The following is a 14,392-nucleotide window of genomic DNA, read 5'->3' as shown; positions in this document are numbered from 1 at the left end:
AGAAAAGCTGCCATAGGTCAAAATAATGGGAGTATAGTATCTGATTTTTCTATAAAACTGTGTTATAATGGGAGGTTATAGTCTTAATATCTACCTTTTATACCTATGAATCTAAAGACCATACCTAATGAACTGGAAGTGTCCACACTGTTCAATTTAGCTAATTGAAATATATGTTTCAGTCAGTTAAATGGCTTTTACATAATGGCTTGTTTTTTTGTTTTTTTAAATTATTTATTTTGGGCTGCGTTGGGTCTTCGTTGCTGAGCTTGGGCTTTCTCTAGTGGCAAGCAGGGGCTACTCTTTGTTGCGGTGCATGGGCTTCTCATTGTGGTGGCTTCTCTTGTTGTGGAGCACAGGCTCTAGGTGTGCGGGCTTCAGTAGTTGTGGCATGAGGGGTCCAGTAGTTGTGGCTCGCGGGCTCTAGCACAGGCTCAGTAGTTGTGGCACATGGGCTTAGTTGCTCCATGGCATGTGGCATCTTCCTGGACCAGGGATTGAACCCATGTCCCATGCATTGGCAGGCGGGAAGTCCAGGACCAGGGAAGTCCCCATAATGGCTTGTTTTTAATAATATTACATTTCCATAGACTTTGTGGCTAATATATATATAAAATGTAATATAATTATGTGTTTTAGTTCAGAGTCTTTAGGTCCTCATAAATTACTTTGGAATAAGCATTAGCATTTGTAATAAAATTTTTGGTCTTTATGTGATTAAAATGAGAAAATCAGAAAATCTCTCCATCATCTTGGATTGCCATTCCCAGGAATGTCAGCAACTTCTCATTGCTTCCTGCTGTTATTTGAGGCACATCTGCCTTTCAAATGCATAAATCAACTCCTACTTGTATCTAATTTTTCAGTTGTTTGATTCCTTATCAAGTTGTTTCCAAAGTCCTCTGAGCTTTGGTGTGAATAATGGACAGAATCAAAGGGACCCAGCACTGAGTTCACACAGTGAAGTCATAGAATGGAAGTCTGTCCTCACAGCTTAAGTTCTGCATTTTACCTCATGTTAGAGGCTGAGAATCATGACTAAAATGTTGTTTTTTTAAAAATTGAAAGCCAGGAAAAAGTTTTCTGCTGTAGACATAGCTTTTCTCACAGGGTTTATATAACATAGAACTGTTCCTTTTTCTCTCCTGCTGCTACTGGGGAAACTGATCTTAGGACACTTAGAGATGATGTTGGCCAGAAGCACAGGGATGATCTGAGATTGGATGCTGTGAGGGAGGAGCCTTGAACAAGCCCAGTTAGAAAGCACATATTAGTTTTTGTGTTTCCTGCTTGCCATAGGGCCATTTGTTTAATCATTAAGTGCCTACATTATGCCAACAGTTTGTCCGGTATTAGGGCATGGGGCATATAAACAAAGAGCTCAATCTAGTGAAGAAGACAGAGTCAGAAATACGTCAGTACATGAGGGAGGCTACTAGTTCACTTGACAAAGAAAAGGGAAAGAATATACTACCCTGAGGAAACAGGTATGATCCACTTAATACTCTATAGAAATCACTTGAGGACTACTGCTTCTGTCTTTGATTCATTTTAAAGCTTTTTTTTTAATGTTGGGCATTTTATGTTTGATAGATTTTATGTTATCATGCTCTGCGTTGATATGAAATTGTAGTGTACAATTGTCTAATGGAATTTGTGAGATAACTCATATTAGAAAAAGTTTAATGTGTTTGCTTTTTTTTTTCTGCCTTTTAAATCACTACATCTGTAGTAGGGGGTTAAATTTCTAGGGGATGAGCTCTCTGAGATGACGTAAATTCAGTTTATGTAATTGTGTAGGAATTGAGTTTATGAGCAGGATTATTCTTGTAGGAAAAGCAATTTCTACTAGTAGAGTTTAAAGTCTAGTTTTATTAATGAATAACAAATTATAAAATGAAATTTAAGTGAGCATTACAATATCTCTATTTGGCTTTACGTACAAAATAAGTTCAGCAATAGTCAGACATTCTTCTATTTAATCTGGTGTGACTTTTATGATGAAAGAAAGAAATAGTGTTATGTCACTCTTTGATTCATCTGTAGTACATCTGAGTTGCTTTCATGCTTGATTCTCAGTTCAGAGACAAAATACTATGAATGCATCCTTTTGGAGTTGACTAAGGGTTTTTTTAGCTTGTACAAAATCAGGACATTATTATATAAAGAAAAATAGGTTTAGAAATTAAATTTAGCAAGCATTTCTTGACAGTTTACTATATGATGGAAACTGTCTGGGAGCACAAAGATGAAAAAGATAAGACCCATGCCCTCAGGAACTCTTCCTCCCCCCCACATTTTAGTATTTTTTTTATAAAAATATTTTTGACATATAACATTGTATGAATGTAATGTGTACATGTTAATTTGCTACATTTATATACCTCAGGGAGCTCTTAACAGATGGCAGCTCTGTCTTTGTTTAGTGGAGTCATTTTCACTTCTGAATCTTTGTCTTATTTGAAGTGTATCAAAGTGACTGTCTCTTTCTTATTTGGTGTATTGCCTTAAAAATACCAGTGTATACTCCTCCTTCCCCAGAGGATCATTGGAAGATTACTTGTAAAGGAACTTTGGAAACCAGTGCTGTGCAAATAATGCATTTTCTCTATAATTTTTGTGATTTTTATATCAACACTGAAAATATTTGTATAATTTTAACGTTGGTGATAGGAGTAAAACCATAATGTATTTGTACCATTTATCTATGAAAAAAATTTTATTTAATACTCATATTACACTTTTTTTTTTTAAACAGACTATAAATCCCATTTGTAAACTATAGGATTTTGTTTTTCTTAAATTCTAGGTACTCATATCCTTTCTTCGGAAGTGCAGCTCCTATTATGACTAATCCTCCTATAGAAGTTCGGAAAAACATGGAAGTTTTTCTTCCCCAATCTTACTGCGCATTTGATTTTGCAACTATGCCTCATCAGCTGCAGGATACCTTCCTAAGGTAATGTATACATGGTGTGTATGATATTTTCTCAAATCAACTCTTGAAAATTTGTATCATATGAACAAGAGGAATTCCTGTATTTTTACATCCATAGCTGCTTATGCATTTGCGAATCTAGAAAGAAATTTAAAATCTGTGACACTTGTGGTTCCACTATAAAGTTTTATGTGGTTACGAGGGCTCTTTTTAGATTTTCATATCTTGTTTGCCTGAGTTGGGATATTAGAACTTTCTTAAAATAATATATGAATAATGAAGGAACTTTGAAAAGGAATCTTGCTTTTTCCTGATATAATATGTGACGATAAATAAACTGTTTAGTTTTTATTATTGATTCACTTAATGACTGTAATGCATTATTTGCTTTTTCTGTTTTTTCATCTATATAAAATGGAAATGTTGATCCAGCTATCTGAAATGGATTTGTGACGAAAAATGAGATCTGTCTTTTTACTTTCTCAGAGTATCACAATTTGAAAAGAATTTTAAAAGAAAGAATGAAGAGTAACTAAACGTTATGTAACCATTTGTGGGAATAGTAGTGTTCGGAAGGGTTTTCTTCATTGCACAGGAAGAGGTGTAAAAAAAAATGTAATAGTATTTTCTGTTTGTTACCTGTGGAATTGAGCCTTTACATTCCAGGTAGCAAAAACATCTTTGGCTACATTAAAGGAATTCAAAAATTTTAGTCCAGAAAAGCCTTAGTTCAGAGTTGATAGGTATGAACATATGTTTCTCTTTTCCTTTTAGGATTCCATTGCTGGTTGAACTATGGCACAAGGATAAAATGAGTAAAGATTTACTTCTGGGAATTGCCAGAATCCAACTTTCTAACATCTTGTCTTCAGAAAAAACTCGCTTTTTAGGTTCTAATGGTGAACAGTGTTGGCGACAAACTTTCAGTGAAAGCGTGCCTATTATAGCAGCACAAGGGTAATGCATTTCCTAGAGCTGGCCTTAGCTTTGCTTTTTATTCTGTTTAGCTAGCTACAACCTTATCCTTTCATGTCATTTTTTTTTCTGATCTTTTTTTCTTTGACCTATGGGGGTTATATCCCAGTTTGCTCTTTAGCTTTCTGATACCTACTATATCCTCACAGAGTGAATCTGTGCTACCATAATACTGTAATACTTAGAGTGTTGAGTATTTCTCTCTACTCTCTTTAGACTGATAATTTTAAGTTCAGGATCAGTTTGTTTTTTTGTGTGTTTTTTTTTTTTTAGCTTAGTAACTCAGGGTCAAATTTATAATGTATTTTTACATTATTTTGAATTTTTCTACTTGAAAAATATTTAAACTTTTGCCTCAAATATAGTTGGAGAATGTTGCAAATGTTCGACACTTCAGAAAAATGAATATTCTTTTTTTGCCCTGAAATTCACTGCCACAGTGAAAAACTTGAGTTCACATATTTTACACAAAATTATTCAACAAATATGTTATCTTTTTATATTTAACAATAGAAATTTAAATTGACTTTAACCTTACATATCACATGCCTTTATTTTTAAAGCATAGTAAGAATGTAGAAGAAAATCAGGCCCAGTAAAAAGCTGAGATGTAGAAGTATTATTGGAATTTCTTCCGTTACTTTTCCTCATCCATGCCACTTCCAGAGAGTGAAGGGTTTAGTAAACCTTTATTCACTTGGAGATCTGGGAACAGGTTTTTAGAGAATCAGTTATTCTGGTTAACTGAAAATTCTTTTAAAAATCAGCATTCTTTTCTCTTATTGTAAGTAGAATATAATGAAAATAATCATTACTTGTTGGAAGTTATTTTAATGCTGATTGCTTTGAATAACTTTTATCGCCCTGCTCTGTAGACAGACGTTTTAAGAGATTTACCTAAGTGAAAACTTCAGAGATGATAGCGCTTCATTTTATTTTATTCATTTCTTCTGAAATCTGAGATTAGAAGAAGAAAATGTAAAAGTTGATTAAGAGTTCTAATCGTGTGGGATCCATTCATTAAAATTTTGTTTGATTTAAACAAAGCCACATTTTTTTGTTGCCAGAATTTTATTTTCCTCTAACATTTTGTCCTTTTATTTAATGGTAAATGCTGCATTCAGGTTCTGTGATACAGAAGGGTATTCGTTATAATAAAAATAACATAATTATCCCACTTCTAGGATTTAATCCTGAAGCAGTGCTCATATCCAGTAAAAGATTTATGAACAAGGCTGTTCATTCCAGGAAAAGTAGAAAAAGAGTCCAGAATAATCTATATATAATTGAGTAGGGGAATTGTTAAGTTTTTAAAATTTTACTACATAAATTCATTAGTGTGTTTTACAGGCATTAAAAATTATATTTTTTAATGTTTGTTATTACACAGGAGGAAAATGCAGGAGGATAAATGGGGAAAAAAGGACAAAACTATGATTTTAATGTGCATGAGTACATGTGTATCTACATATCTAAAAAAGAAGAAGGAAATGAATTTTAGCAGTGATTATCTTTGGGCAGTGAGATGTAAAATTTCTCTTTTATACTGTTCAGTTTTTTCAAATCTGTAACTGTTGTAGGTCATTTTGTAGTGAATGTAAGTATGTACTTAATACTGTGTTTGTGATCATATAATATCACATATATAGAAGGTCTTGAAGTCTGCAGAAGCTGCTGCACTTTGAGCAGCAAGTGTCAGGTGCAAGACATGCTGTCTACTCAGTGCTCTAGCATTGGGGAAGTAAAAGGAAATAATATAAAAGTGTTTCCATGAGTTTTAAAATATTTCTGATTTCATTTGTAGGTCAAATAACAGGATAGTAGATCTTTCTTACACAGTGACTTTAGAAGATTACGGACTAGTGAAAATGCGTGAGATTTTTGTGTCTGATTCATCTCAGGTATATGTCATTGAATCTTATGAAATTATTCTTTAAAACAGACCTAATGTGTATATATGCATGAGTGTGTTTGTTTCAGTATGCTTCTTTCATTCATATCTTAGGGTTTATCTGCTGTACAACAAAAGCCATCTTCTGTTCCTCCAGCACCTTGTCCTTCAGAAATCCAGACAGAGCCTCGTGAAACCTTAGAGTACAAAGCAGCACTTGAGCTAGAAATGTGGAAAGAGATGCAGGAAGACATTTTTGAAAATCAGGTTACTTTTTAAATGTTACTTAAAATTTTTTTTTTGTCTATTTAGTATATTTTCCCTTCTCCATAGTAGGCTTTTCTCTCTTTTCCATGGGTACTCTGTCTAGTCCCTTTGAATTCAAGAATGCCTTACTCTTTAAAAAAATGAATTAAAAAATACTCAAAATGTGACAGCTTCACAGAAGCCACTCAGAAAGGTTTCTCCTAAACTTTCTCCATGATTTGTGGGCAAAATTAGCACTGAAGGTTAGAATTCAGAGGTTAAGGACTTGAAGGTTTCTTTTAATATCAAGATCTCATTTAGCATACCCTCCTGGAAGCTGGAATCATCAGTTGTTAAACAAGAGAGGTAGAAAACAGCTATTAACTTTATACTGTCCTGAATTATACTCATATGGGTATTACTCACCTCAGGCATCCTCTGTTTTGTTTTAAATAAAATGGAATGTCTGAAAGAAATATATCAGTGATCAGTATTAATTATTTAACTGAAAACAGCTGGTTTTTTATTTGAAATATTTAGGGTTTCTCTTTTTTACTTTATTTTTCTTCCTTTGGCAGCTAAAGCAGAAAGAACTGGCTCATATGCAAGCTCTTGCAGAGGAATGGAAGAAAAGGGACCAAGAGAGGGAATCACTAGTAAAGAAAAAGGTAATGACTTTTATAAAACTTGAAGGAGAAAAGAGAATATTAATGATAGTATCTTCTATATACATTAAAGAAAATCTCTGGAAGGAATAACTAATTATAGTGGTTATATATTGGCCTGGATAAAGTGAATGAATGGGTCAGGGATAGGAAGAAGGGTTTTCACTGTAAGTTGTTTTGTACTCCTTAGATTTTGAACCCTGCAAATGTGTTACCTGTTCAAAAAGTGAATAACTATAGAAAGTGAATACTTTAGAGAAGAAGCCTATCTCTGTATTTAAAAAGAAAATAGAACATTTAAGTATATATAAATATTACATTATAATCTATTAGTTAATAAAAAGGACCAAAAACTCTTAAGCTGTTTTAAAAGATTGAATCATGAAATGTTATAAATCACATCTTTTAAAATGATAATGTGAGACCATCTGATCTTATTCCAGAAAGCCAAAATTTAATATATATCTATTTATACTCAAGGTATTGAGTAAAACAACCCTGAAAATTAGACTTGTCTCAAATATTCCAAATTCAAGTCTGTAAAAATACTCTCATATTAGTGGTTAATGAAATGGCTATAAATGGGAGAAGATAGTGGCAGGGTAGTTTGCTACACTAGATCAAGAGACAGGACAGGGTATGGACTAGAAGATTCTTTAAAGTTTTTTCAGGTCTCTGACTTTCGGCCATTTATATTTAATTATTGACGTGCTTGGGTTTAAATCTACTGTCTTGCTCTTGGTTTTCAATTTGTCCCATACATTCTTTTTTTTTTTTTTTTTTGCAGTATGCGGGCCTCTCACTGTTGTGGCCTCCCCTGTTGCGGAGCACAGGCTCCGGACGCGCAGGCTCAGCGGCCATGGCTCACGGGCCCAGCCGCTCCGCGGCATATGGGATCCTCCCAGACCGGGGCACGAACCCGTATCCCCTGCATCGGCAGGCGGACTCTCAACCACTTGCGCCACCAGGGAGGCCCTGTCCCATACATTCTTTGTTTTCTCTGTTTTCCTGCTTTCTTTTGCATTCATTGAATTTTTCTTTTTTTTTTATGATTCCATTTTATTTCTACGGTTGCCTTATTAGCAATATCTTTTTTTTTTTTTTAGTGATTGCTGTAGGGCTTATGGTATGCATCTTTAACTTATCACAGTAAGCCTTCAGATGATACAGCACATTTAGCTTTTAAGACAAGTTAATCTTTGAGCCATTTTTTAATGTGACTAATGAGTTTTTCATTGTTGATGCTTATATGTAAAAGCAAAATATATGATGAAAGTAACACAAAGTATGGAAGTGAGGAAATGGACAAACGCTCTTGTAAAGTTCTCATACTATTTTACCAGTTTAAGCAGTCACAATCTCTTTCCTAGATAACTACATTTACTTCTTTATTTTATTTTTATTTTATTTATATATATTTTTATTATTATTATTTTCAGCCGCACCGTGCGGCATGTGGGATCTTCCCCGCCAGGGATCGAACCTGTGCCCCTTGCATTGGGACTGTGGAGTCTCTGCATTTACTTCTTAACTTGGTATCCTGTCCTCCATTACTGACCCCTGTAGCTTGCGATATCTGCCAAGAGTAGAGGAAGTCAGATTATGTACTCCTCCTCCTTAAAACACATCATACTCCTCATCACACTTAGAATAAAACTCAAAATTCTTACCAGGACCTACAAGGCCTTTTGTGATCTGTCCCCTCGCTTCCTCTGTGACCTCATCTTCTGTCAGCTTTCTGTTCACACAGTCTATTCTAACCATCTTGGCCTCTGTGTATTTCCTCAAACATGCTAAGCCACCTCTCAGGATCTGTAGACTGCTTTTCTTTCAGAGATACTTTCTGGTTTCTGCTCAGAGTAATGTGAGCAAGGCCTTCTGTGACCACTGTATCCAAAATACTGCTCTCTTCCCCTGCCCCCAGACACTAACTGTCCCCTCATTCTGCTTTATTTTCTTCATAGCATTTACCTACTATTACATTAAATATCCACTTCTTTGTTTATAGTTTGTCTTCCCTCAGAGTATAGATTCCACATTACTTTGTTTTGCCCAGCATCTGCTACGTATACAATAAATATTTGTTTAAATTAAAAGGATAGGGCTTCCCTGGTGGTGCAGTGGTTGAGAGTCCGCCTGCTGATGCAGGGGACACGGGTTCGTGCCCCAGCCCGGGAAGATCCCACATATCGCAGAGCAGCTGGGCCCATGAGCCATGGCCGCTGAGCCTGTGCGTCCGGAGCCTGTACTCCGCAATGGGGGAGACCACAACAGTGAGAGGGCTGTGTATGGCAAAAAAAAAAAAAAAAGGTTAACGAATGATTTCAGGTGTTATACAGTTTTGAGTTTGAGATTTATGGGGACTATTGGAATGTTCAGCAGGTATTTGGATTTATAGGTCTGCAACTCTGGAGGGGGGGGTTGACTTTGCAGTATAAATTTGGGAGTTCTTCGTATCTGTGATATTAACGTAGATAAGACTTTTGGGTTGCCAGAGGACGAACATATGGTTTGAATACTTCCTCCCCATCCTGTTTACCTGTCTTTCTATAAGGCTTTTTTACATGTGGCACTCAGAATTTGACACACTTATATTAGTGATTTGGTTAAGAATTTAAAGGTGAACCAAAAATCAGTGGTAGAGTTAACAGAACTAATAAATAAATGATCTTGCTTGGTTGGTATGTTGGGCTAAATCATCAAAATAAAGTTTAATAAAGAAAAATGTCAAATTCCGTAGTCAGAGTGAAACATTCACTTGGACAATGGGTGTAGTTATTCCAAGTTTAAAAACAAAGACCTTGGGCCTCCCTGGTGGCGCAGTGGTTGAGAGTCCGCCTGCCGATGCAGGGGATACGGGTTCGTGCCCCGGTCTGGGAGGATCCCATATGCCGCGGAGCGGCTGGGCCCGTGAGCCATGGCCGCTGAGCCTGCGCGTCCGGAGCCTGCGCGTCCGGAGCCTGTGCTCCGCAACGGGAGAGGCCACAACAGTGAGAGGCCCGCATACCGAAAAAAAAAAAAAAAAAAAAAAAAAAAGACCTTGGGGATTTTCTTTGACATAACAAACAGTGTGACTAGGATCCTCGGGTAGCAAATGCAATTTTAGATGGAGTTAAAATTAGGAGACATTTGTTGACCTGTCTTTGGCAGTGCACATTCTTTAGTATCTGAACTAGTGAGATCACATCTGGGTACCGTTGCGGAGCACAGGCTCTGGACGCGCAGTCTCAGCGGCCATGGCTCACGGGCCCAGCCGCTCCGCAGCATGTGGGATCTTCCCAGACCGGGGCACGAACCTGTGTTCCCTGCATCGGCAGGCGGACTCTCAACCACTGCGCCACCAGGGAATCCCCCTGGGTACCATATTTTTGAAAGAACTTAGTTTAGAATGTAGACTCCAGATTAAATCCAGAATATTAGGATGTGGAAACAACAACATGTGAATAATAGTTGACCCTTGTGCTTATCTCGGAGAAAAAAAGACTAGGAGGATGTATGATGGCTATCACTGGAGTCAAATATGTGAAGATACTTTTTTTTTTTTCTTCCCAGGGGATAGAAACAGGATTAAAGGGTGGGCTTCTAAGGAGCACCAAACCCAGGCTTGTAAAGAGAAAATCAGGTTGGGGCCTGGGACCTGGAGACTCGTTGGTGAGGAGGACAGAAAATTTGGTTCAGAAAGTCCTAGTAAATATGATCAGTCTGAACTAAAAAATAGAAAACCATGAGAGAGGATGCTGTACAGGTCAGGCAGGTAGACCTCTTATCCTTAATGGGACTCACATCCTTAAAGACAGAGCAGAGCAAGACTTTAGGCTTGTACAAATTGGGGTACTAAGCTAAGGTCCCAAGCAGGAACTGTAGCTTCAGAAGCAATTAAGAACTCAGTTATTTAAACTGTAATAAAGGACTAGATCTCAACAATAGGAGGACTGGCTTGAAACTGATTGGTGATAGCTGGCCTATCACCAGTATTAGCTCCAGAGAAAGAGCATAAGTGACTAAGAGGGCTTCAGAAAAATACTGGAATATTGAGCAAGGCAGATTTTTAAGGAGCTAGGTTTTTACTAAAACACAAGATTTTACTGGCAGTCTAACTTACCACCCAGTGGGAGAAGGGCTTCCTCAGGAGAGACTGAATAGTGCTAGAGATACCCAAGCAGAAGCTAGATTGGCTTCCTTCCTTAGAGTATAGTGGAAAGAATTTCTGCTTTGAATTGGTATATGTAATTCATGATTTTCCTAGTCTCAGATCCTCTGTTTCAGTAAAATCATAATATATGCATTTTTGAATTTGTGTTTTGAATTTGGGGAAAAGATAAGGTAACTTTTATTATATTTTAGGTCGCTGAATATACTATTCTTGAAGGAAAACTTCAAAAAACCCTAGTTGACTTGGAGAAGCGAGAGCAGCAGCTGGCCATTGCAGAATCAGAGGTACTGTATTTCACCTATCATGTCTTTATTTCACAGAATCCATATATTAAGTTCATACCATTCATTTGTTTTTCCTTTGTACTGTATAAAGTATATTTCATGGAAATAGTCTTTCAGACATTATGGAGAAAACTGCTATTCAACTAGGTGAAGCATGTTTTATATGTTAGAAGGTGAGGAATTAGGTAGAAAACTGTTTGTTATTTGAAATGGTTAACTATTATTCAGTCAGCTTTGGCTGACTTCTGTAATAGTGGAGATTTTTGGTTACCTTTGCAATTATGTGGAAGGAATGGATAGTTGCACTACCTAGAGAAAAGAGAAAATGTAGTGTAGGCTCAGGGACCTAGAATCATGATTTTGTATTTCACTAAGAAGGGAATATACCTGCTTCTTGCCTATTGAAGATTAGATCCCAAGAAAGGATAAACTTACGTTAGTACCATGCCTAGTTAGCATTTTTGTTAGGTCTTACTAAATTGTACCCTAACTACTTTTTTAAATTACCATAAAGTTCACCTCAAATTATTAGAATTTCTTCCTTGTGAAATTTATATGCCCCTTCCTTACCCAAATGTTTCTTAACATTTTCTCAGCATATCACCCTAGCCTTATCTTTACACATTTTTGGCAATTTCTAAATTGATTTAGATTGTTAAACCTAAACATAATGTGTATTTGTTCCTAATACTAACGCTTTGTTATCTTTTATGTGATTAGGTAAAAAATAAGTTCCTAAAGATGTAAAGAAACTTGGGCATATTTGCTTACATAATAAAATGGGTTTATTCAAATAGGGGTTTTAAGCATTTAGGGCCTTTTCAATTGAATTTATGCATCATATATGGATTTGGGGGTATACTTTGTATTTAGGAGTAAATGATGATGGAAAATTTATAATTTCAATACACTTAAACATTAACTCTCTAATACCTGAAAATGATATAAAAATCACTTCATAAAATATTCTGAACATTTGACCATATATAAGGATAATAGAATATTGACTAGTATAATGCAGCTAGTAATAGGTCAGCCTCTTAAAGATGTACCTGTTTTAAGCTTCAGAGAGAAAGAAGGGAACTGAAATCAGAACGTGAACGGAACCTGCAAGAACTCCAGGACTCCATCCGTAGGGCCAAAGAAGATTGTGTTCACCAAGTAGAACTAGAAAGGTTGAAGATGAAGCAACTAGAAGAGGATAAACACCGACTTCAGCAACAGGTTGGATGAAAATACCTGTCATCTCTTTAAACTTAGAGTTTATTTGCATTCTAGAAATAATAGAAATCGTTCACTAAGGAGTTATAAAAATTCCCAGTAATTTGGAATATTAATCACATTTACTACACTGAGATTCAAATGTAAGTTGGATCTTCTTTTCCTGAAAGCTGAGGACTATAGTGGAGTAATCTTGCTTCCCTTATAATTATTTGTATGAGATTGTGCTATATTTTAGTTAACTCTCATCTTAAAATTTTTTGCTCCTTTGAGCAAATGTAGATATTCTTCATATATCACTGCACCAAGTTCAGTTAAGAACCAAATTTCATGAGAGAATTGTCTGTGCTCCTTTCCATTTTCTCACCTCTCAACCCATCCGCCTCAGCTTTCCATCCCCATTGCCCCAGCCAGCCAGTTGTCAGAGAAGCCACCAGTGGCTCAGTCACTATATTCAGTGGGTGTTTTTCATTTCTCATCTTACTCAAACTTATTGACAGCATCAACACTATTGTTCTTGTTTTTATATATTCTCTTCTCTCAACTTCTATAACACCACTCTTCTTGTTTTTCTCTACTTTTCTGGCCATGCCTCAGGTCTGTTGCAGGTTTATTTTCCTTTATCTAGCCATTAAATGTTGGACTTCCTCCAAGCTCCAGACTTACACTCTGCTAAACAACCTTATTCGTGCCTGTGGTTTCAGAGACAATCTGTATCTCTGGGACTTGTGCATTTATATCTCAAACCTTTCCTTTGCACTCTCAACCCCTTATCTCATTGCCTTTTAGACATCTCTACTTGGGTGTCTTAAAGGCATTTAAAACCCACCATGATCCTCCTATCCATACTTGACCTTGCTGTAAGTATTCTTTACGTCAGTAATAGACCCCTGTAACCTGTTCTTCCTGTCGCAGCCTGAGTGATATTTTTGAAATTTGGAATCAAGACACCCTCCTCTAAAACTGTTCAGGGTTGTCTTAATGCTCATAGAATAAAGATCAGAATTATTACCTTGCCCTACCAGCCTTTGCATAGTTTGGACCCAGCCTACCTCTCTCACCTCATCTCCCACTCTTTCACCTTTTCTGTGTGCTCTCCAGCCACACTCGTCCTCTTCAGGTCCTCAGGCATACCATGCATGCTTCACCCTTAGGATCTTTGTGTGTGCTGCTTTTTCTTGGCCTAGTGAACTATACTAATCCCTCAGTTTCCAGCTGAGGCATCACTTTCCCAGAGAAATCTTCCCTGACCCCTGCTGTCCAAGTCTAGGTCAAGTTTTTGTTATATGTTTTCTTGGGGTATTATTCTCTTATTCTATTTCTTTATGATATGTTATAGCAGTTTGTTTTTATTTTCATTAGTGTGATAATTTGATCAGTGTCAGATTATTAGTTCCATAAAACTGTTTTGGTTTCTGTCTGTATGCCTGGAGCCCAGCCAGTCTTCAGCACGTAATAGGGGCTTAATAAATATTTGCTGGAAAAAGGAAGGCTCAGGCTGTTAAAAATGAAGCTTATCTGTCTTGAAACATTTCAGTGTAGATTAGATATGTATGATGAATGCCTCTGAAGTCTTTAGTAAATCCTGGCATGAAGAATAGTTTCCATAGCAGTTCAGGGTCAGTTAAGATCATATTATTTAGGTGTTTATAAATACAAATTTGATTGTAATTGTGGTGGTCTCACGTAAATTTATGAAAGATAAAGTTGTAAAAGTGGGCAATTGTGATGGGATTCGCCAGTAATGCTTCTCTTCTACCACTTATCAGGGAGATTCAGCCATCTAGAACAAAGACTTCTAACATGTATTAGAATCACTGGGAGAGCTCATGAAAAAATCCATGTCTCTACCCTGTCCCAGACTGGTATAATTAGCTTACAATGTTGTGGGAAGAACCTTGGCGGGAAGAACTGGTATTTTGGAAAAAATTCCCCGGGGCACTTCTAAAACATAAGCTAAGACCTGGGGAAAAAACTGTGGTGGGCAGCAGAAGTTTCTGGGATGCCCAAATTGCTAAG

General features: G+C 36.6%; 1 protein-coding gene across 1 annotated transcript in view; it reads left to right on the top strand.

Annotated features, from left to right (window-relative positions):
* CEP120 (centrosomal protein 120) overlaps nucleotides 1-14,392 on the top strand; it is an 80,880-nt gene that overhangs the window by 33,552 nt on the left and 32,936 nt on the right. The window contains exons 10-16 of the mRNA XM_060093287.1: nucleotides 2,810-2,959; nucleotides 3,713-3,895; nucleotides 5,718-5,814; nucleotides 5,919-6,071; nucleotides 6,629-6,718; nucleotides 11,060-11,152; nucleotides 12,215-12,376. Coding sequence (XP_059949270.1) covers nucleotides 2,810-2,959; nucleotides 3,713-3,895; nucleotides 5,718-5,814; nucleotides 5,919-6,071; nucleotides 6,629-6,718; nucleotides 11,060-11,152; nucleotides 12,215-12,376 — 928 coding nt within the window. The remainder of the gene's footprint in view (nucleotides 1-2,809; nucleotides 2,960-3,712; nucleotides 3,896-5,717; nucleotides 5,815-5,918; nucleotides 6,072-6,628; nucleotides 6,719-11,059; nucleotides 11,153-12,214; nucleotides 12,377-14,392) is intronic.

This window comes from Mesoplodon densirostris, chromosome 3 (assembly GCF_025265405.1).
Source record: "Mesoplodon densirostris isolate mMesDen1 chromosome 3, mMesDen1 primary haplotype, whole genome shotgun sequence".
Lineage (NCBI taxonomy): Eukaryota > Metazoa > Chordata > Mammalia > Artiodactyla > Ziphiidae > Mesoplodon > Mesoplodon densirostris.
Note: the sequence above shows the minus strand (reverse complement) of the source record. Positions and strands in the feature narration are given on the sequence as shown.